At 35.9% G+C, this 23,214-nt stretch overlaps 1 protein-coding gene across 1 annotated transcript in view; it reads left to right on the top strand.

Moving 5' to 3' along the window:
* Positions 1–23,214, top strand: part of CSMD3 (CUB and Sushi multiple domains 3) — a 791,530-nt gene that overhangs the window by 634,722 nt on the left and 133,594 nt on the right. Inside the window, 4 exon segments of the mRNA XM_032222292.1 lie at positions 5,094–5,207; positions 8,995–9,090; positions 10,295–10,498; positions 18,649–18,773. Coding sequence (XP_032078183.1) covers positions 5,094–5,207; positions 8,995–9,090; positions 10,295–10,498; positions 18,649–18,773 — 539 coding nt within the window.

Here is a 23,214-nt window from a genome sequence, read left to right as displayed (position 1 = left end):
GACCTCTAAGGCCCCTTCCAACTCTGTTATTCTATTCTAAGAATCAAAATCAGTCATTTTTGTTACATCTCATAAATGGAAGAAATGTCCATGCTAGAAAATTGATTGAGTATAAATTGTTTCTTGCCTGTTTTTACAATATTGTTTTATAGTTTCTGTGTGGGTTACTGTATTATACACTATGATATATGATACAGTAATGAGGATCATTTAGACTAGATGGAGGGGATAACAACATTTGCCAGGTGAAGATTGAGGGCTATTTCAGTATAAACACAAAATAAATTACATCTATCAAAACTAATACCAAGGAATGAAATTCTCTCTCAGATGTTAAAAGTTTCCAAAGTTTCATTTTGATTCTAAAATACTTTGTAAGTACTTTCCAACTTCATTGAAACCATCTATCTTTTGGGGAGAAAACAGCAAGATGATATTTTTTCTTCCTCTTACATCCATAACTCTTTCATGGATTATTTGCTTTTACCTTTATTCATTTTTTTGTAGCTGGGTTCTGGGTTTATTCCTCTTTGCCAGTTTTAAAGCTCAGATAGATTTCTGTAATGATTTTCACCTTCCAACATGGTTATGTTAATTTAAATTAGATTGCCTTGCATTATAACTTTGTTATAGCTTATAACTTTGTTTAATTTATCTAAATTCTCCTCCTCCTCCTCCTCCTCCTTCTTCTCCTCCACCTTCTCCAAGGTGGCGCAGTGGTTAAATGCAGCACTGCAGGCTACTGCTAGATCAGCAGGTCAGCGGTTCAAATCTCACCGGCTCAGGGTTGACTCAGCCTTCCATCCTTCCGAGGTGGGTAAAATGAGGACCCAGATTGTTGGGGGCAATATGCTGACTCTCTGTAAAACCGCTTAGAGAGGCCTGAAAGGCCTATGAAGCGGTATATAAGTCTACTGCTATATTGCTATTGCTATATTCTTCTTCTTCTCCTCATTTAATAAAACAGTTGGTGTAGTGGTGGTAGGAGGAATTTGTTTGGGATAGCCATGTCTGTTAGCTATCAATGGGGATTCTCTGTCTTCTACAATCTATATCCAGTCTACAACACAGTCCTTTCAACAGTTCTAAGAAGGCTCCACACCCATTTGTGCTGTTCAAGCAATCCTGAGGACACAGATAAACCTCCAAGTGCTTCAATGACCTGCTAAAAGAATGCAAATGACCAGCTGTCTGCAAGGAATATAAATCCTTCCATTCCCCACCATCCAGTCAGAGAAACAAAATGTGTTCAATGAAGAACAACAAAGTCCAGTTGCCTCTTTAAAATAAAAACAACTTTGGGACACCCATGTTTATTAGAGAATTATAATTAAAACTGAATTCAAATGACTTATTCTGGAAATGTAAATTCTGATAACAGCCAAGGAAGAAAGCTAGCTTCGTACCCTTTAATAATAACCTTGTTAAAGGTTATCAAGAGGTAGGAAATCAGGGCTGAACTGATCTCACACTATGACTTCTTCAGTACCCAATGCATGTTTTGTGGCAGTGATGGGACTGATATGTTTGGTGAAGCAATCTGAAACCTCTGCGTATACCTGTTTCATTTTCTAGTCATGATCCATTCATGATCTCTTTGGTCAATTCAGAACAACTCTAAATGTCATGTAATTCTTTAAATGAGCAGTATGGTGGCCTAGTGGTGAAGACGTTCACCTTTCACTCAGAAGGTTAAGAGTTCAATCCTAGGTAGCAGCAGATGTTTCTTTCTCTTAGGATGCAAAGAAAAATTATCTGCTGTGAACTCCACGTGGTGTCAGGAAGGGCATCTGGCTAGTTCCCTTCAGTCTCCCTGACTCTACCCCAAATCAAGTCATAAAAAGGAGGTGTTTTTTATTTGTTTCTTTAAATATTTGTTCCCGAGTTTTGTATGCCATTCTTCAAACTCAGGATTTTCCCATAATAGTGAGTTTCAGATCAGTATCCAGAATGTTCAGTTAAATTCTACATTTATATTAATCCCCTTTAACAGCTTTGTGGAATTTGAGCATTTGAAATTGAAATAATATATTTCAAGGATATAGCTTTATTATTAGGACGGTTGCATTTTATAAAAGTTTCGTAAAAGTTTACAGCAATCAACAGTTTATATTGTGGAAATATGTTCTTTGTTTTTCACAATATAATGTACTTACTTATACTATATTTAAATATCTTGATATGTAGCTATGAATTAAGAGAATTCACAGATGGCTATTCTGTGAGTTATATATCATTTTGGAGGTAGAAAATTCACCAGAAACAGTTTTTCAAGATAACCTACTCATTCAAAAGGTTTGTCATGAATTCCTAAATTCTGAAAGTTTAAAGTTTTTAAGGTAAGAGTAAAATATAAATAAAGTTAGAAGCCTGATTCTATGAATCCTCTAGAAGAGCATTTCGTATTTGGAACAATTGGAATACTTTTGTTTGAAGATTATCACATAAAATTCATTCATTTGTTCATTTGCTCATTCATTCATTTGTTCATTTGTTCCAGTTACAACTGAGAGGCTGAGTTATTTAAAAGTGATACAATTGAAAATTATTTGTTTATTTATAAAATTTATTTGCTGCCCATCTTGTATCTAACGACTCTGGACACCTTACAACATAAAAATAGAGAAAAACATTAAAATTGTCAATTGTAAACATATACCAGGTGAAAATCCTATAGATTATTTGAAGGAGTTTGATTTTGGTGTATATCTATGTGCATTCCTGCAGATCCAGGCTCACATAACCAACTAGCCTCTTTGTTAATCTGCTTAAAGATGCACTTCTGTTGCTTTTGAGATGACATTCCATGCCCATCAGTTAAACTCAGTTTCCCCTTTTGATAGTATTCTCACCTTGCCTGGACAAATCTAATATTGTTTCTGATCTCCCCCACCTACACCAGTGTTCAAGGCAGGAGCCAAAGCTGAGGAGAGTAGAGTGAAGGGGGAAATATGGAGGGGTGATTGAATGTTACTCTACTCTCAATAGGCAAAGAACTCCGGGTGACTGATGAGAAAATCAGAATGAATTATGTTTCTCCCATACCTTCTTTTTTTAAAGAGCTTTGCCCTAGCAAAGTGTTAGACTTCTTGACCTATTTGAAGCCGGCACTTTTCCAACAGAGTTGGAAGTAAGACTATAGGGATTTTCATAGGTCCTATGAAAACAGAGACTTTCATTGGTGAATACATTATACATAGTTACCATGCTGAAGGTATTATATCCAGGACTGCATTGCTCCAAAATTGCTATCTCAGTTGTATTATAATTGTCCTGGTTTTGAAAGCAGCAGAGAGAAAAAATTACTAAGATAACATAACTCTTTGCTCCAAACTTGATATAAATGGCCTACCCTTCAAGTCAATAACTTTCAAGGTACCATTTTTGCAGCTGGTCCAACCATTACACAAGGCAGGAATCTAATATAAAGTACTCTTGCCACATGCATATTTAGCTTCTACTCACTAATACTATGGGTAATAAATTTCTTTGTCAAACTTCTGTAACTACTTTCCCCCCCTATAAAATTCAATTGGAATCTATTTTCCTGTGACATATATGCATTATTTTGTATCTTATCCTCTCAAATGCAAAACAAATTGTGATTCTTTTAAGTTGCATCCCTTCTTGTTCTTAAAAAGTGTTGTGATGTTTCTATTTGGTTCCTAGTTTTTTCAATCTCTGCATAGAGTTTAATTTCTAGTTTTCTGATTATTTTCTTTGATATTTACTGAATCTGTTCCAACACTTTTGCAGTGCCCAGAAGTAGAACCAATAAATGAGATGGAAACTGACCAAAACAAAATAAAATGGGAATATTTTTTTTTTCATTTTGGAAAAGAGAATAGACATTTCTTTTATTAATTGGCTTTCCTTCCAAGTTACTTTTAGAAAACTAGATAACTTCAGTAATTTTAGGAAGTTTTGCTCTCCTTATAACCTAATTTCCCACAATTAAAACTTTTCATCTTTTCACCACCATTGCATTTCTGTATTGTAGGAACATTATATCCCAACCTATTGTAATTCTTAATTAACCTTTGTCAGAAGCTGGGTCTCTGGTGTGAAAGATTAAATAAAAATGAGATCCAGATGGCTGTGAGAAAAAAATAAATATTTATTCCTAAAATCAAAACAGTTTGCATTTAGGGGCAGGCTGCAGAGAAATGGGGTACAGCAGCAGTTTTTTTAAAAGGGGAGCTTGTCCGTGATGTCATGTGCTGATTCTAGAGTGGCACTTGAGGGACACTTGTGTAGGTATATTCATTCTGGTGAATATGCAGTTCCTCTGGGAAACATAATTTAATTAACTCTGTGTTTGATATGTGGATTAGGTCTGGGTAACTTATTTGGGGGTTTGAAGAAGTTTGAGAAACATTTTTTCCCCTGTTTGCTTTTCCCCATCAATTATCTAGTGGAGACACCGTGGTGGATTCTGTTAATATTTTAAGGGAATATGGAAACTGTATAAAGAGTAAAATATATTTTAATATAAAACTTATCACACCTTGTTGCGTGTTTCACATATTTTTCTTCTGCTCTTCTTTTTATCTGTTTAACCTAAAGTATTCTAATCAGGTTCATTTGGAATATTAAGCAGTCTCAAATAATAATAATAATAATAATAATCACACTGAAATTAATTAAATTTCCAACAGTGTAATAAAAATTATATATTACGATATTGAAATGAAAAATATATATCTATATATACGTTTTCTTTCTAGGCAAATTTATTTTTTCTTAGTCTTTGCTCACAGCTGGCCTTTACTAATCAAAATTAGAACAGGAAGTGTTCCAAATCTTGTTCTGCACAATTTCATAGGATACCCGTCGGTTTCTAATTATTTTTCCTCCCAAAATATATCTGTAACAACTTATTTCTCATTCTCATACTACTTTTCAATCTCTTTTATCCTACTGAACTGAAAAAAAAAAGACTGCACATGTACCTATTCTATTATGGTTTTGTATATCGGTGTAAATTTAGTGTATATGTGGCCAGAAGTTGAAAAAATATACAGTAATTCATTCAACTTTTCCTTTCCTTGTTTTTTTTATTTTTTTTTATTTATTTTTTTGAAACCTTTTAGTGGTTTTTGGCCAGTTTGTATTTTTCCAGACATCTCTCCATGATGTGGTTGAAGTATATGACGGACCAACTCAGCAATCATCCTTATTATCTTCACTATCAGGATCACATTCAGGTATCTCATAATAGAACTGTTCTAAATATGTTATACATTGAAATGACTTTTACTCTGGATAGTTCTGCTGAGCATAATTGGTTTTGAACGTAGAAGAACAATCAAGAATGCATAAATTAAAAGATTAAATTGATGCTATTATGAGCTTATAGGAAATCAGTTGAAAGAAGAAGAAACAATGTGATGTGTGCCTTAGATTATCAGTAATTATTCCGTAGAAGTTTTTTGGGGGGGGAATCTATATTTTTATACAGTGAGGAAATGATTATTTGGGAATAATTAGGGAAATAAGGTGGCATCCAGTGTGAGTTTCTAATGTTTTTCTTTATTTCCCAGGCTTCAAACAAGTTTTTGTTACTAGTCTAACAAATAAAAGAGCAGTGGTCATTAATATTCATCTATTTCTTAAGATTTAAAAAGAGCTACAGCACAATAAATAGTTGCATTACAGTGATTCCACTTGTCTGTAATCTAAAATCCAATTTCCCATCAAAGGTAATAATTTTAACATAATTAATCAGAGGCAAATTCCATCTTATTTTTAATTAATTGCAGATAACAGGCAGTTCTTGTTGGAACTGCATCATGCAAGAAAATAAATGTATTCCTTCCATCATCTAACATGAGATAAATTCAACAAGCATCCATCTCTTCTTCCACTAGAAGTATCCTCAAAGCTGTAGTTAATTAAAAGAATGCTGGAGATGTGCCTATAGGCTATGCATTCAGAAAATAGCATATGTAGTTTACACCTCAGTGATGCATATTAATGACAGGATTATGACATACAAAGTTTTAAATTGAAAGATAGTTGACATGAACTGACACCACTATTTACAGAAAGAAAATATATTATGGAATTTCATCTGAATTTTTAAAAAAGACTTCCCTGCCACTACACATTAATTCTATTGTAAATGTCATAATCCAGACCAATTTTACATTGTGCTAGTGCCAAGATGTTGGGAAACTATTAGCCAGACAAGTAGTAGGGATCAAGTGGGAAATTAGCCTTGAATCATTGTGCAGCCACAAGAGTACTAGGACTGATGCCTCCCCAATCACTTAATATAGTCTAAATAACATTCTCATTATCTCTTTCTTTATAAGTGAAGGGAAGCAGTGTGGGGAAACTCATATATTATAGGCAGAATATAATCAAGTAGTAAGCTTGAACCCTTCGTATGTGGATCTGGTTGCTTTGGCCTGACATACGCTGCCTTCAGTATTGATGAAAACTCTAAGCAAACTGACATTCAATAAAGTGAATAGCTGTTCTTAGAGTGCCATTTGTATTTCATGAAAGAAAGTTAGCTGCTATGTATTCTCTTATAGTATATTATATTGAGCCATGGTGGTGTAGTGGTTAGAGTGCGGTACTGCAGGCTACTTCTGCTGACTGCTAGCAGACTCCAATTTTGCAGTTAAAATCTCACCAGGCTCAAGGTTGACTCAGCCTTCCATCCTTATAAGGGTTGGTAAAATGAGGAGCCAGATTGTTGGGGGCAATATGCTGACTCTGTAAATCGCTTTGAGAAGGCTGTAAAGCACTGTAAACAGCATATAAATCTAAGTAATATTGCTATTTCTTGAAGCGCTCCTCTGGAGAAAAATCATCTTTATATTCCTTCTTCCAGAGCTATGCCACTGGAATTATTATTATTATTTTAAAAAAAGAAAGTCCTTTCATTCACAGAGAAACTGATATAGATAGTACCCTAAATTGTTACTAGCATTTATTTGATAATGTTTCATGCAAACAGATTTCAAAACACCATAATAATCACTGATTATTTCACATATTTCATCTGGAACAGCATATTATTTATTTATTGTTCCTTTGCATTTAAATTTAGCATGTATAGATTTTATGTATTCCTTGAGATACTCACATTTATGTGTTAAATTTAATATGATCCAAGGAACATTTAGTAGCTTTGAAATTCTTGAAGAATTTAATTTCAGTGAGACCTGGAAATATTTAATAAAAGCAAAATTGGATTATTTTTCATGAAGTATTCTTTACAGAACTGTCATTTCTCAAAAAAACACCATCTCTACCATAAATGAGTATGATGAATTTTATAGATAGATTTGTCAGACTGTATAAAGAGTTCTACTGAAACAGATTATAGGGTCCATATTTTGTTATGAACAGTTGATATCAAATTATTTCTTGAAATAATGTAAGAAAAGCTTGTACTGCTGATATATTCCAGAATATAATGCAGAAGTATTTGGGGATGATTATTTAGAATATATTAAAAAGGAATTACGCATCTTCTGAACATTTTCCTGAAGTTGTTAGGGGTCAAACCTCTAAATAGGTAATTGCAGTATATCATTGTAGCCAAATAGCTAAGTTTACATTTAGTAAAACTCACTCCTAGAGTATCAATTTAAAAGATTTAAACAAAGTTATAAAGAAATATAAAATCTTAGAACACTCTCCTTGGTATCAGCATAAGAGAAAAGATCCTTTCCATTGATGAGATAGATGCTGATCTTTTTCTGCTGATTCTTAATTTTGATAATTAATAGTAGGAAGATTTTTAAAAGAAGAAATATTGTTCATTTCCCTTTTTTTAAAGAATGGTAGTTAGAGGTGATTCTATTTATACACTCGGTATAAGTTCTGCTTCTTCAAACTTCGAATTTGTAGGATTCTGCAAATTAAAATTTACTTCTATAGAGATAGTAATCATGTTGTCCAATGTTTCCGAATCTCAGAAATTTTGAAACATATGAACTTCAGTTCCCATAATTTCTCAGCAAACGTGCAAGCTGAAGAATTCTGAGAGATGGAGTCCATACATCATAAAGTTACTGAGGTTGAAAAACACTAATTTAAATTAAGCATTTGAATTAAAATTAAATCAAACCAAATCCCAAAAGATTATTTCTTTTCCGTTCATCTCTTTAAAATATAAAGTTATAGCCATTCTTACTGAACAGTCTGTCTCATTATTACTGATAGATCTTACAGATCACGAAATAAATGTAAAATTCCAAACAAAACATTATTCATGAACATCATTTTCATGTATCTTCTGGTTTCCCGCTATCTATCTCTTTATTTGTGCCAGTTTATTTATTTAAGAGATCTATATTGCTGCCTATTCGTGAATGGTGACTCAAGGCGGTTTACAAAAATATAAAAACACCATATAAAAACAATAAAAGAGAGAATCATAAATAATAAAATAATCCCCACCCTATTCCGGTGACATCATATGAGCCATTTAATGGGCTCCATCTCCTCTGTATTCCCCAGGCTTGCTCGCAGAACCAGGTTTTCATTGTCTTACAGAAGAGTGTTTGAGTGGGGGCTGTTCTAATATCTGGGGGGAATGATGTTCCAGTTTGCTTTCAAATAGTGTAGTCAGGGGTGATATTTACTTACCTTCCTTACCGGTTCAGAAATGTATGTGTGCAACAACCTCCGTGCATATGCTAAGCCTTCTGCACATGTTATTTTGGCTTAAAAAGTGCCTAAAGGGGATGCCATAGAGCTGGGGAGGTAGGTCAGGCCACCAGCAATTTCCAGTACCTGTTTGGGTGAACTGGTCCAAACCAGCAGAATACCACCTCTGAGTGTAGTAGACAATGAAATAATAAACAAAGGCCATTAGTTATTATAGACTTATTGCAAAAAAAAAGCCCTTAATTTTATACAAGATACTTACTGGAGAATAAGAATATTTGAAATATTCAGCAAATGATTTTGTCTGTCAATGATTTTGACAGAAAATTGTTTCTGAGGTGCAGTGTTTGTTTTTTTGAGTAGGAGAATCCCTTCCACTGAGCTCAAGAAACCAGATAACTGTCCGATTTACTTCAGTCGGGCCTATTACAGCCAAAGGATTTCACTTCGTTTATCAAGGTATGACACATAAATACCTCCAACATGTTTCAATTAATTGGATTTGCTAATGTCTTACCTTTTAGTGATATTTCAGTTTGTGGGTTTTTATTTACAAAAAATAAAAAAATAAACCACCGTATTACCATTATATTACTATGTCTGATTATTTTGAATGTTTCCATTATTAACATTCTGAAGAAGATATAACAATATATAAACGATAGAAAATCTAATGGTCAGTCCTGGAATGCAATATTGAATGTTGTAGTATGTATTTAAGAAGATCTAATGCAAAGTCTCTTTGTGTTAACCTGATCCTCAAAGTTCAACCTAAAGTCTTTTTGTTATTAACCAGGAAATTTGCCAAGTTAGTAGGAATGCTGCAAAAAAAGAGTGTGACTTTCTCTCTCTCTTTCTCCTTCCTTCCTTCCTTTCCTCCATCCCTTCCTTCTCTTCCCCTCCCTTTGTTCTTTCTTTCATTCCCTTCCTTTCCTTGCTTCCTCCCTCCCTCTCTCCCTTCCTTCCTCCTCCGTCCCTCCCTCCCTTCCTTCTTTTCCTTCCTCTTTTTTGCATTTTTCTGCAATGCTTTCATAATTTAAAAAGGGTTGAAATCTAAAGGGGAAATGTGATGACCAGACCTTTTTGCTATTTCATTTCTAATCTTATCTATTAATATTCAGTCTAACCTTTTGCTCAGATACGTATTTCTATATCTGAATACAGAGAGTCATATTACAGAACTAACTTTGTTATTAAAACATGTTCTTTGAATTTACAAGGCAATCCTATTCATGAAGAAAAAAATGGGGGTAATCCAGTGTATATAAAGAATGGAGCTTTCCATTGTTTCTCTTTTTGTAAATGGATCAGACACTTTAAAATTAATTGCATGTCAACATTTGCTACTATAATTTAGCCTTTATAAATCTGGGTATCAATATGACAACAAGAGCAGACATTCATAAAAATGTAGTTAATCAATTTAAATATCTACCCGTCACAGAAATAAGAATTTTGCTTTGTATATTAATTCAATGAAGCAGTACTTTTCATATTATTTTGCGAAAAGCTTGATACAATTGTTCTGTTATATAATGGGAATGGAGGTTTTTGTTGCATTTCTAGACATTTGAGCCTCTTATTTGAAACTGTGATAAATATATTTAGGATTATCTCATTTTCTGTCATGAAGCAGTATGTATTATCTCTACTGTGTTTCCAGCGGTTCCAAGAACAAGTTCAACCCAGTGCAGTTCGGTGCCTGAACCACGATTTGGAAAAAGAATTGGAAATGAATTTGCTGTTGGTTCGTTGGTTCTTTTTGAGTGTAATCCAGGCTATATACTGTATGGGTCAATAGCAATTAGATGCGACACAGTGCCCAATGCATTGGCACAGTGGAACGATACGCTTCCTACATGTGTGGGTGAGTAGCCAAAATGTGATTATTTGCAGGGGGAGGTTTCTATTTTTTTTTTACAGTATGGGATGTAGGATTTATTCTACTATTTTTATGCTTCAAGATCAAATGACCAGTTCATTTGAACCTGTTATAAACCCTATAGCATGCATGCCCAAAGTGGCACATGAAGCCATGTCGCCTGACACATGTTCCGTTGCCGGTTCCTCTTCCAGGTTTCTGGCGTGCATGCATGTTCAACAATCAGCTGGCCTTCGTGTGTGTGGCAGTGCTGGAAACTGGAAGAGCTGGTCTTCCATTTTCCAGCATGGGCATGTGTGCTGGCCAACTGATCATCAAGTATATGAGTGCCAGTAACCGGAAGACTAGCTGGCCACTGCACATGCGCGCACCGGAAATGGAAGTATATTTTCCCGCACATGCATGCTCCCTGGGCAGCTCCTCTTCCAGGTTGCATCCCAGATGAGCGTGCACACTCTCTTTTCATCACTCAGTGCTGAAAAGGTTCAACATCACTGCCCTATAGCATTGTAACACAATGCTCTCTTGCTTTTATGATTTTTAAAATTGCCATAACTAAGAGAGAAAACACATACCTCAAAATTGAAAGGAACCAGCGTTTTTTTCCAGTTGTTGAAGAATCTGATTCATCCATGAACATATGTGCATTTTGTTTGTTTGTTTGTTTATTCTTATGCTTCTTCAATTGCACTTGACCCTAAGCAGAATACACAGCAGCTCGACTGATTAAACTGATTAAAATAAACCAATATAACTGGTCAACTGATTAAAATAGACTAGTTAAAAAAATACAGCAGTAGCATACTGGGGAGGGGGAGGGCAGGTTGGAACAACACATGTGTTTGTCACGGCCTTATTTATTTTATTTATATGGTCACCAATTTCAGAATAAGTAACGGCATAGCATACAGTAAAAATATAATAACAGTAAGCATTTCAAATCTGTTTCAGTAAAAAGGGTGATTAGAATGTTGTGGAAAATCTATTTTCTTACTAGATTTTGAAAATACATGATTCTGTTACTATAGACAAATCCTACTGACTGCTTTAAAAAAGTAATTTGAAAGGTTTCCAGACTCAGTTTATAATGTTGTATTTAATCATTATATTCCTTCAAAGATGATACCTCCAGAATTTGCTCAAATTATTGTCTAGTGCTATGTTTCTCATAAGTATAATCTTTATTGTCATTGTACTTAAACACAACGAAATTGAAATCTTGATGATTTGAAGTTATGTGAACTTCAATCCTCAGAATTCCCCAATTAGCATGCCTGCTGTAGAATTTGGGTTGTTCAGGAAGTCTGTGTATTTTAAAATGGCTAAGGGTCAGAAATATTAGTCTAGTCCAGAGGTGCAATTCTGGAGAACCGGTAGTGGAAATTTTGAGTAGTTTGGAGAACCGGTAAATATCACCTCTGACTAGCTCCACCCCCATCTATTATCTGCCTCTTGAGTCCCAGCTGATTGGGAGAGAATGAGGATTTTGCAGTAATCTTCAACTGGAGTAGGGAGGGAATGGAAATTTTACAGTATCTTTCCCCTGCTACGCCCACCGAGCCAGACCCACCAAGCCATGTCTGCCAAGCCCACAGAATCAGTAGGGAAAAAAATTGAATTCCACCAATGGTCTAGTCCCAATGCTTAGTATATTGGATTAAAAGTCAGTGGGTCTTTTTTTTTTTCCTAACCAAGACAGACTCCAAAAATGGGGATATTGTAGTATCAATGCTATGAGAGGTGGCATTACTGAATTACTACTAACTAGGAATTTGGGCTATATTTTAGGACCTACACTCATCCCTCTGTGTTGACAATTATCCATAACCCAAAATCAACAGTGGCATCGGAATCACAAAGAGTATTACACATGCTTACCATAAGCACCACAAGTTAAGTGATGCAGTGGAAGATGATTAGATCAAACATTGTGTTAATGAGTAATTGGTAGAACTAGGATTCAGGAATACATGTTCTTGTCTATCCTTTAGGGAGATGGTTATATATCATTGGGGATTTTTTAGCTCATAGATTGCACTGGGGCACTATTTTGTCTAAAGCTACTGTGTAGGTGGGTTTGCAGATCATTAAAGGGAATGCATGAAAATGTTACACATGATGTAGCCATCATGAGGGGTCTCTGTTGCCAGAAGATTCCCAGATCTGTTGGAAAAAATGTTTTAATTGATTTTTGGAAGATCACAAGGGTTGGGGCTAATTTGACAGGATGATATTCCAAAGAGTGGATGCCATGGAAGTTTAGGCTCATCTCCTAAGCCCTATCAGTTGGAATTCCTTAGCAGACAAGACCCACAACCTACTGTATTTTTCAGAGTATAAGACGCTCCAAAGTATAAGACACACCTAGCTTTTTGGGAGGAAAACAAGGGGGAAAAAATCCATCTTGGCTTCCCAGCAATTTGCCTCCTTGCAACAAACAGCAAATAGTACAGACGATATACACTGTTTGTGGTGTTACATTTCAGACTATACTTGTACAGATGTTGTTAAAATTGATGTGGTTTTCTGGAAATATAGTTCTTCTCTGCTATTTAAAAGAAGATATAATAGTACTGGGCCTCTTCAGATCAAACACTTATTTTAAAAAGCTTCTTCATTTTGCTAAGTTGTCTAGAGCAATAATTAAGCAGTCTTTAAAATCTAATAATTTGAACATTCTATAGGCATTTATTGTTATTGACTTACCCCTTGCAGCAAACAGCCTGATTAGCACATATACACACACAGAATCTGCTTCTGCCTCCCAGTAATTTGCAGCAAACAGCAAGTTTTCCTTTCAATTTCAACTGATCATCAGCTGTTTCAGGATGCAGGAATTGCCATAGTATATTGCCGCCTCTGCAAGCCCCATTTTCCCCGTTTGCTGCAAGGAGGTATATTGCTGGGAGCAGAGGCCAAAAGGTGGGGGGCGGTGGGTGGGTGAGGATACATTCAGTGTATAAGATGCACCCAAATTTTCACCCTCTTTGGGGGGGGAAGGTGTGTCTTATACTCCGAAAAATACAGTAATTTTCCTGCTGGACCTACTGGGACAAATAGATATAATCAGAGATAGGTGGTCTCTCAGATAACCATGTAGGACTTTAAAGGTTAAAATCCTTGATTTGGACCCAGAAGCAAACTGGTAATCAATGCAACTGATGGAGCAGAGGTCTAATGTGTGTCCTTTAATTGTTTTACCACATGTTTACCAATGTTAGAGTAACTGTTGTTATAGAAAAGCTTCTTTACAGAATGAATTAAATATTAAAAATTATTTTATTGTGGTAGTTTTACAAGCCCAAAATATTATTCATACATGCACACTGCTCTTCTAACACAAGCATGCAGTTAGACCAGTGGTGGGATTCAGCCAGTCCGCACCTATTCGGGAGAACCGGTTGTTAACTTTCCAAGCAGTTCGGAGAACCGGTTGTTGGAAGAAATCTCCTTTTGTTTTTCTCCACTTTACAAGGCTTATCCTGAAGGAAGGCAGGAAAGAGACATCCTGGTGTTGTTTCTAAACTCATCTTTATTGCCCTGCTTACAGAAACTGCCTCTTGGTTTACCCTTATTGCATTGTGTTTTTTTTTTTTTAATAAATGTTTTTTAATTTTAGTTTAAAACAGGTACACATCTTTCTTTACATCTGTAGAAAATGTATCAATCAATTACAGATAAGTTTTGGTACATCTCCTCCACAGTCAACCAACATAACTCATATTAACTAAAGCATTATTATATATCCATTTTCATTTAACTGTAATTATTATTTAGAAATATTGATAAAAGTAATAATCTTGAACAATCCCTGCCCACACCGGTGGGAGAGGAAAAAATCAAAAAAAAAAAAGGACAAATAAAAAATTGAAATTGAAATAAAAAAATAAAAAATAAAAATAATACAAAAAAAGACAAAAACGACAAGAGACAAGGCAGGAAAACAAAACAAAACACAGGTGTCTATCATGAAAAAAAAAAGTATATCAACTGGTTACAACATGCTTTGGTGCTTCTCTTCCATTAACTCATATTAATTCAAATATCTTAACTCGAATATTTACCATATCAACATCATTATACCTCCAGTTTTAATTACCTATGGTTATTTAAACATCCTTCATCCTTAGCTATGCATTACATAATTAATCCATAACACATGCTGACAATTCATTTACTTATTTGTAAAATCCTCTATTATCATCAAATCCCCATATCCTATTTTAGCTGGACATCCATAATATTTAATTATATCATATATCATAACATTTTCCCAGTATTGATTAACATTTGATTGTATGTATTTTATTTAGTTTTTTAATAGTGATAATTATTGTAGTTAATACTCTTTATGTATAATCTTCCAATTGTTAGTTATCATATCAACTCCACATTATATACATTACTATCAATATCAATTATTATTCAACTATATCTGTTACAAGAAAAAGCAATTAGGTTTAACTAGTTTTCAATTGTATTCTTCAATCTATCAGCCAGTTCCAAATTATATATATTACTATCCATATCAGTCATTATTCAGCTATATCTATTACACATTAAGGTAATCAGATTTAGCTAGATTTTAAATTACGTTCTTCCATCTATCAGCCAGTGTCTCTCCAATAGCAAGATCTTCTCCAGCCAATTGCCACGCGTTGGATAAATTTACCAAGTGTTTTCATAAGCAAATCCAGACAAAGATATTTTGGCACCTTTGGACTCTGAATGTCAGTGATGAAATAATAATGTTGTCCTGGGCTTGTAAAATTTTCCAAATTAACTTTAATTCTCAAGGGTGGATTTTCCATTCCTCCTGCACTCTGTCTTTTTAAATGAGTCTTCTTTATAGCTCCCCCCTCTCCTTTCTTCCTCTGAGATAGACCAGACACCATTTCTCACATTTTCCGTTTGTATTTCAGGAGCATTTAAACATTCAACGATCTCAGTTTTTACTTCATATTTTAAAATCAGATGATCCAATTTTCTTTCCAGCCTTTGATAAGAGTCAAAGAGTCCTCTGCATGCGGAAAAAAGAATCTGAAATGAAATCTTAGAGGTATTTTGGGACGCCATGATGTGTCGCAGTTAAAAATTGCAAGCTCTTTTTTTTTCCACAGACTTCTTGGTCTCTTACAGGCTGTGCAATCTTATCTGATCGTAAACAAAGCCAAGTAATAAAGTAATAAAAGTGTCGAATCGTGACGGGCTAATTAGTAGAAAATAAATTTTACGATCCACTTAGGGAGATTCAGAGGGGGGAGGATGTCGAGGAGTTTCTTGAAGCATTTAAGAAGTAAAGTAACCACCAGCCATAAATCCATTAAAAAAAGCCAATTCGCCGCTAAATTTTCCTGTTCTTTGGTTTCAGTTATCTTAAGTTTTTAACGCGAACAGTCTCTCTTGGATGATAAAATCAGCTTACCAGATGACATCACTTCTACCATTCTTAGGGGCAACCTGCAGTTTCAGTTAGCACGCAGCTAATCCAAAAAGGAATTGGCACGAGGAGTTAATACCCCCCCCCAGAGACTTGCGGGTGTCTCTGAGGTCCTGGGTCTCTCCTCACCTTCACTGTCGTCTACGGGACAGCTAGAGTTCAAAGAACCCATCCAAAAATCCTTCGGTATAGAGGAATTTCAGGAGTAGCCTGAAACTCCATCTTCTCACTGCTAAGCCCCGCCTTCTTCCACCCTTATTGCATTGTAACAGCTAAGGCAAAGCATCCATCAATTTGAGTGACATTGAGTTAGCCATGCCCTCTGTTACATGACCACCGATCCACGCCTACCCAGCTGGTCATTAGGGCAGAGAACCGGTTGTTAAATTATTTGAATCCCATCACTGAGTTAGACAATGAGTTTAGCAATTGAAATGCTATACACGGTCATGGCTTACTGGCAAATACCTCAGTGTTTCCTTACAGGTATCAATTATCAGTCATTGTGTCTGCTCTTGATTTTACTAGTAATTATTTAAACTGTTTAAGTGACACTGACCTTTAGTTTATTCATGTAGTCCTTGACAGATTTTATCAGTTATGTGCACTACAAAATGTAACTCCTGTATTCATTACTCAGATAAGTTTCCTTCTTCTGCATATTCTTCAAGTTCTCATATTTGTATCTAATGAAATGAGCCACAGGACTTAATAATGCTCTTCTGCCAGAATGATATATTGGCTACTAATAGTGCTGATAAAACTTCTCATCAATCATTTTTTCAAGCTATTAAAACTCTAGCAGAATGTCTGTATTTAGATGACAGGCTAATGTGATTATATTAGAATGTCTAGTGGCTTGACCGAAAGTATCATTCATGTTTAGCATTAAATATCAATGCAAGACCCAACTGCATTCTTTCTATTTAGGTCTAATATTACTGTCACTGGGATAGATATCTGTGCTGGATGCAAATCATATTTATGTTATATGCAAGGAATATATATGGATATTGTTGTTTTGAAAAAGTCTGAAGGGTAATTTAGCTGTATTAATATCACTGATAAAATTTAAAGGCCTCAGAGTTATGTAATTCAAGCCCTACATATCATACAGCAGTTCTTCAGCATCACATTATATAGAATACACTACACAACAGTGTTCCCAAGTTCAGTTTCTGGGTAATTGTTTTTAAAGTTTCCAAGGGTTTACTAAGATCTTGCTCTTAATTCCCATTCAATTATTATGTATTATTGCATATTTAATTTTTGGCGAGACTTCAGGATGAAATGGAAGATCTTCTGCAATATTATCTCCAAAGGAAGAATTTCCCACCCAAATAAATATTTATGGTAACAGCATTACATCTTGATAACCTCACTCTTTACTGACTGAGGTTTATGGCCCAGCTTTTTTACTTGGCTGCTCATTCAGATGTTCTATACATCTTCTGTGCCAAGGAACATAACCTCAAGTCTCAAGACTACATGGAGTTGTAGAGAACCACAGAGAAGACCTTGAGTAATGAATGTGACTATTGCAATGAATGTATCTTGGAAACACCTATAGGGGCAAGAGATTTCATTACTCCTTTGATCTCTATCAATAGCCCCAATATTTGAGTGCAATATGTTTCTTTACCTGGCCAGGGGTGGGCTTCAAAAAATTTAGCAAGGGATTCTCTGCCCAGTTGCTGGGTGGGCGTGGCCATGGTGGATATGGCTGTTGGCCTCCTGCACCATGGTGGGGAAGGGGGAATTTTTGCCCTCCCCAGGCTCCGGAGGCCTTCTGGAGGCTGGAAATGGCCCTTTGCAGCCTTCACAAACTTCCCATAGACCCGTTTTTTGCCCTCCCTGAACCTCTACTCACACCTTGCACTTACCTGCATCCAAAACATGTTCCTGGGAGAGGCAGGGTAGGCAAGGCCAGCCAGAAGTGGGAGTTGGGGGTTCTCTAAGCTGCACAGAATCTTAGCTAGAAGTTCTCCACCCTTGCCTATACCGTTATAAAGCCTGACAGCATTTCCCAGTCCTCCCTCTTCTAACAAAAGAGAGTTAAGTTTGGAGGTGGAATCTGCCTAGCCCCTTTTTTCCTTGGGCTTAAATCACATTTTGCTAGCTGCCATTTTCCTTTTCCAAAATCATTTCTGTGGTTCTCTACAAATTTTGTGTAGCTCTGACACTGCAGATTTTGCCTGAGACACATGAATGGACTGGTTGTCTACAGAGACCTCCAATTCCTTTGATATCCTCTCATACTTGCTTCTGAATTTTATTATTTTAAAGAATTGGTGCATTTTCTTAATAGGGGAAACTGTAGGTACCTCCAAGCATCATCATATTAGGTCAAATTTTCAGTCATCATTTTTTTCCTAATTGTTCAACTATAACAACTGCATAATGAAGCAATTTACCTGTAAATAATTACAACTTACTCCAGCTTACTCCATTTAAAAAAAAAGGTTTTGAAGTAATTTGATATGTTTCCAATATTTGAAACTGAGGATCTGTTGTGTCAAGGCTATATTTCTTCAGTCATTTATTTGCTTCCTATTTCTTTCTTCAGGTCTGAATTCTAGAATTGTATTGTAAAATTGCTCAGATTGTTGAAGCTTGTAGTCATGTAAGCTTTTATTACTTTGCATCTCTGTTTTGATACATGAACCATTTCCATAGTTAATGTATCTGCTTCCAGTGCCCTGTGGAGGTATTTTAACTAAACGTAAAGGAACAATTTTGTCTCCGGGATACCCTGAACCATATGACAACAATCTGAATTGTGTGTGGAAGATCACAGTGCCAGAAGGAGCTGGAATTCAGGTAAAAATACAGATGCTTTTAATCCGTACAAATGTTAACAGCATTTGCCATTGAGGGATTTAAAAATTAAGCAGGTCTATTTTTGTTTGACTCAGAAACAAAGACATTATTTTGTGTCCTTTTTTCCTCTTGTGAATATTTTGGCAGTTCCTTCCAATTTTTGAATCCTGCTTTTGTGCTTTTGTGTGTGAATTATTTTGAAGATGTTTTTTTTTTTTCATTATCTGGAAAATGAGGGATATTTAATTCCTTTTGATAGAATATCTCTATCTATTTCCTTCTCCTATTATGAGTAATAGGTATGCTTAATGGATAAGAAAGTGATTTGTAGAGAGCTTACAGAAAATATGACATGCCAAAGTTCTCCATCTGTGATATAGGCACAAAATTTAACACTTGTTTGTATAGATATTATGGTAAGGACTAAGCCAGGTGAAACAATGATGTCAAGTTTATAATCTTTGTGCCCCAGAGACATCTGCAATGCCTGTTCTGACCTAGCCTTAGCAGAAGCAAGAAACAGACTCCTTGTCATGAAAAACCTCTCTTTATTTACCTCTTGTGAATTAATTTCATTCACCCCCCAAAAGTTCAGGCAATAGTCCTTCAAGGAGTTAACTGCAGTACAGACCTTATCAGTTCCTTGCACTAATTGCAAAGCTGTGAGCTCCCAGATGAAAGGCTGCAAATTAAGTTCTGGCAAGGAATCTTTGAGGCAGGAAACACAATGAGGAAAATCTTCAGAAATACGAACTGTTATCTCTTATGACAACCACTCCCCTTTCCTTCTATTTATTCCCTAGGCAGGGAGGGGCCATTCAGCATCCACATGTGTTTTGCTTCCCGAGTTGACTCCTTGTACTGCATTGTTCACTTCTCCTAACTGTTCTGTGCATACGTGCATCTGGGATAGGCCCCAACTGTTCTTCCTCCTCACTCATATCAGCCTCCAAAGGTAGCTGGCTCTCCAGTGGCTGGGAAATGTCAGATGATCCGACAGAGCATCTATCAGTGCTTTCCCCAGACTCCAGAACAGGCCCAAGTTCCTCCCCAATTACATCATCATCCGAGTCTGCCACCAGCTCCACTGGCAGTTGGCAGGTTACAACACTGCCTATGAGATATACATACATGCATATATGTGTATGTATCTGTGTGTGTTTGTGTGTCAGCTGCAGAGGGCAACTGTGATTACATAGAAAGAAACCTAGCTGATTTAGGTGCTACATACACATCAACACATGTTCCTAACTCAGAGTTTGCCCATCAAGTCCAAATCTCTGCACATCTTCAAGACCTACCTACCTACATGAATACATGCTATATAATACAGCTTTGGAATATGGTTATGAGAAAGTGTATGAAATGTGTCAACATTGAATAAATAGAGAGGATAAATAATGATCTTAATTTATAGCAATTAATCAGGATGGGCAGCTCTTTAATGAGTGACATGAATCACTTGTTAAATCATTGTTGGGAAAGTCATTGTTGCAGAACTACTAGTAGTTAAAGCATATGGTATTGTGTCACATGGACTCTTTGTATATATTGCTTTAAGGCAGCTGGTTACTTTTACAAATTTGATTATATAATGGATTCTCTAAGAAATTATATTATCTGAGTATTAGCAGTTACACAGACACACAGACACATTTACACACACATGTGTTTGGAATACTTTTATAGTGAGAATTATCTGGTTCGCTACAATTTTGTTTTCATCCAAGAGTTCAAAAAGCAGTAGAGATTTGTAACCTTGTCTTATAACTGCACTGATGATAACAACTAAAACAGGGATGAAAGGAGTATTTCTTTTTATCACAGTCATGCAAAGACCTTTGAACTATATTTAATTTTGGTTCTGAGAAGTTAATTAACTGACCATGTGAAAGCAATGTGGTGTCTGCAATATTTTAAGCCATTTATCTGATTATCAATTAATTCTATTAAAATTCAAATTATATCAGGCATCCTTAATTTAAGAGCATTAGTATGTGAATACAGTACTGGCCACACTGAACTTTCATATGTGGGGAAATCTGGGGATTCAGATTTCGCTGGGGAAATCAGGAGATTCAGGCAGTTCGAATAAGTATAAAAATTTATTTCAAGCATATGTTTTCTACAAAATGATGTATTTGACTCCTCCCTTGATTCAGCCTCCTTCCATTCTTGATGATGGAAGTAAAGGAAATATGCAGTAAAAATGATGTTGACCATTTTCCTCTATAACTGTATTTAGTATGTTGATTGATCATTGGTTTATAGAATATTTACTTATTCTACATTTCCAAACATATGAATCATAAAATTATAAACTCAAGAGGGCATATTGACCACCCCTCTGCCATATGAAGAAATACAAATGGAAGTAACTTTGCAGGATCCAATCTAGGTCAGTCTAGATCAGATTTAGCCTTCTGAGTTTTCAGATGTGCTGGAGTTCATTCTCAGGAATGTAGAGAAGGGAAGTTCTCTCTACCAGAATGAAGAAACTTTGATAGATGATGAATCTCTAGATTCTCCTTGATACCTATTGAATGGGAATCCATCATTATCCATTATTATAATCCATTATAAAATACCACTTTATAATACCTTGGTAAGGCCACACTTGGAATACTGCATTCAGTTCTGGTCGCCATGATGTAGAAAAGATGTGGAGACTCTAGAAAGAGTGCAGAGAAGAGCAACAAAGATGATTAGGGGACTGGAAACTAAAACATATGAAGAACGGTTGCAGGAATTGGGTATATCTAGTTTAATGAAAAGAAGGACTAGGGGAGATATGATAGCAGTGTTCCAATATCTCAGTGGTTGCCACAAAGAAGAGGGAGTCAAACTATTCTCCAAGGCACCTGAGGGTAGAACAAGAAGCAATGGGTAAAAACTAATCAAGGAAAGAAGCAACTTACAACTAAGGAGAAATTTCCTGACAGTTAGAACAATTAATTCTGGAACAGCTTGTCTCCAGAAATTGTGAATGCCGCAACACTAGATGCCTTTAAGAATATGTTGGATAGCCATTTGTCTGAAATGGTATAGGGTTTCCTGCCTAGGCAGGGGGTTGGACTAGCAGACCTCCAAGGTCCCTTCCAACTCTGCTATTGTATTGTATCTTCATAAGTCTTCTGATATTAGGAAGATTTTTCTAAAATTTATTCAAAATCTGACTGTCTGTAACTTAAGCCCATTGTGCCTGAGATGATACAAAGCAAGTCTTGACTTTCTTTTATGAGTTCACTTTCCATATATTTGAAGAACATTGCCATTTTCCATCTTAATCTTACCTTCTCATGGCTAAGCATGCCCAATTCTTCCTTCCCAGATGAATTAATTTCTAACTCTGATTAATCTTCCTGTCTTTAAAGAACTTGTTACCACTTCTCTGAATCCTTCTAAAAGTGTGATATCCAGAACTGGAGGCAACATTTGAAATACACTTCAATTAGTTTACATGCAATGAGATTAAAATGACAACACAAAACCTTGAAACATTAAATAGTAACATTAAAATTAACGAAGATAGCTAAGGAAGAAAACAATATAGAAGAGGGTAGAGATGGAGTCTTTTTTTCATCTACTAACCACCTCCAGTTTTGAATGCCCCCATTAAGAACCCAGAACAATCACCACACCTAGTTTTTAGACCCCTGCAGAAAGCCAAGGAGGTTGTTGTGGATCGCACTTCAAGAACATGATGTTCTGAAGAGTGGAAGCCATGACATATAGCCTCTTCTCCTGGATACTGCCAGACAGAATTCTATGACCAATGGTGTATAGAGCATACCCAATCTGTCTGTATGATTGGAGTGGACCAGAGGTGGTATTCAGCTGGTTGTCTCCAGTTTGGGCAAACTGCTAGTGGCAGCTGCATGAGGCTCCACCAACCCACCCTGACATAATGCACAAGCACTGTGCATGCACAGACATGACATGTGCAAGCAAAGCTAGCATGCATGCACTTTTGCAAATCAGTAGGGAAGGTAAGTGAATCCCACTGCTGGGGTGGACCAATCCCTGCCTGAACCTGACATATGATCATATGATTGTGGGAAGTGGTAATGCTATACGGGCCATAAAGTACCCATTCTGTGTCCATTGTAACTTCAAACAGTTGTAACACTACCAGTCATTAAGCAAAGACTACCTGTATCATGGAGTCTAACTTGCAACCAAACAAGCTATTACTCAAATCCTGTTAACCGAGAAGTAAATACAGTGTACCATTACATAGCTAATTATAGCATCTCTGTTTTCAGCCATTGAGTAGTTTGTGTGTTGGGGGGAGGGGAATTAGAGACACAGGTTTCAGTGATTACAATCATTATTGGGAATATTTAGAAATGTATTTGGCTGAAATCCAATATTTAGTCAAAATACATAAGCCTGAACAAACATTCTGCTACTGAATCATTTCTGGCAGTATAATATGAAG

This window comes from Thamnophis elegans, chromosome 8, assembly GCF_009769535.1.
Source record: "Thamnophis elegans isolate rThaEle1 chromosome 8, rThaEle1.pri, whole genome shotgun sequence".
Lineage (NCBI taxonomy): Eukaryota > Metazoa > Chordata > Lepidosauria > Squamata > Colubridae > Thamnophis > Thamnophis elegans.
Note: the sequence above shows the minus strand (reverse complement) of the source record. Positions and strands in the feature narration are given on the sequence as shown.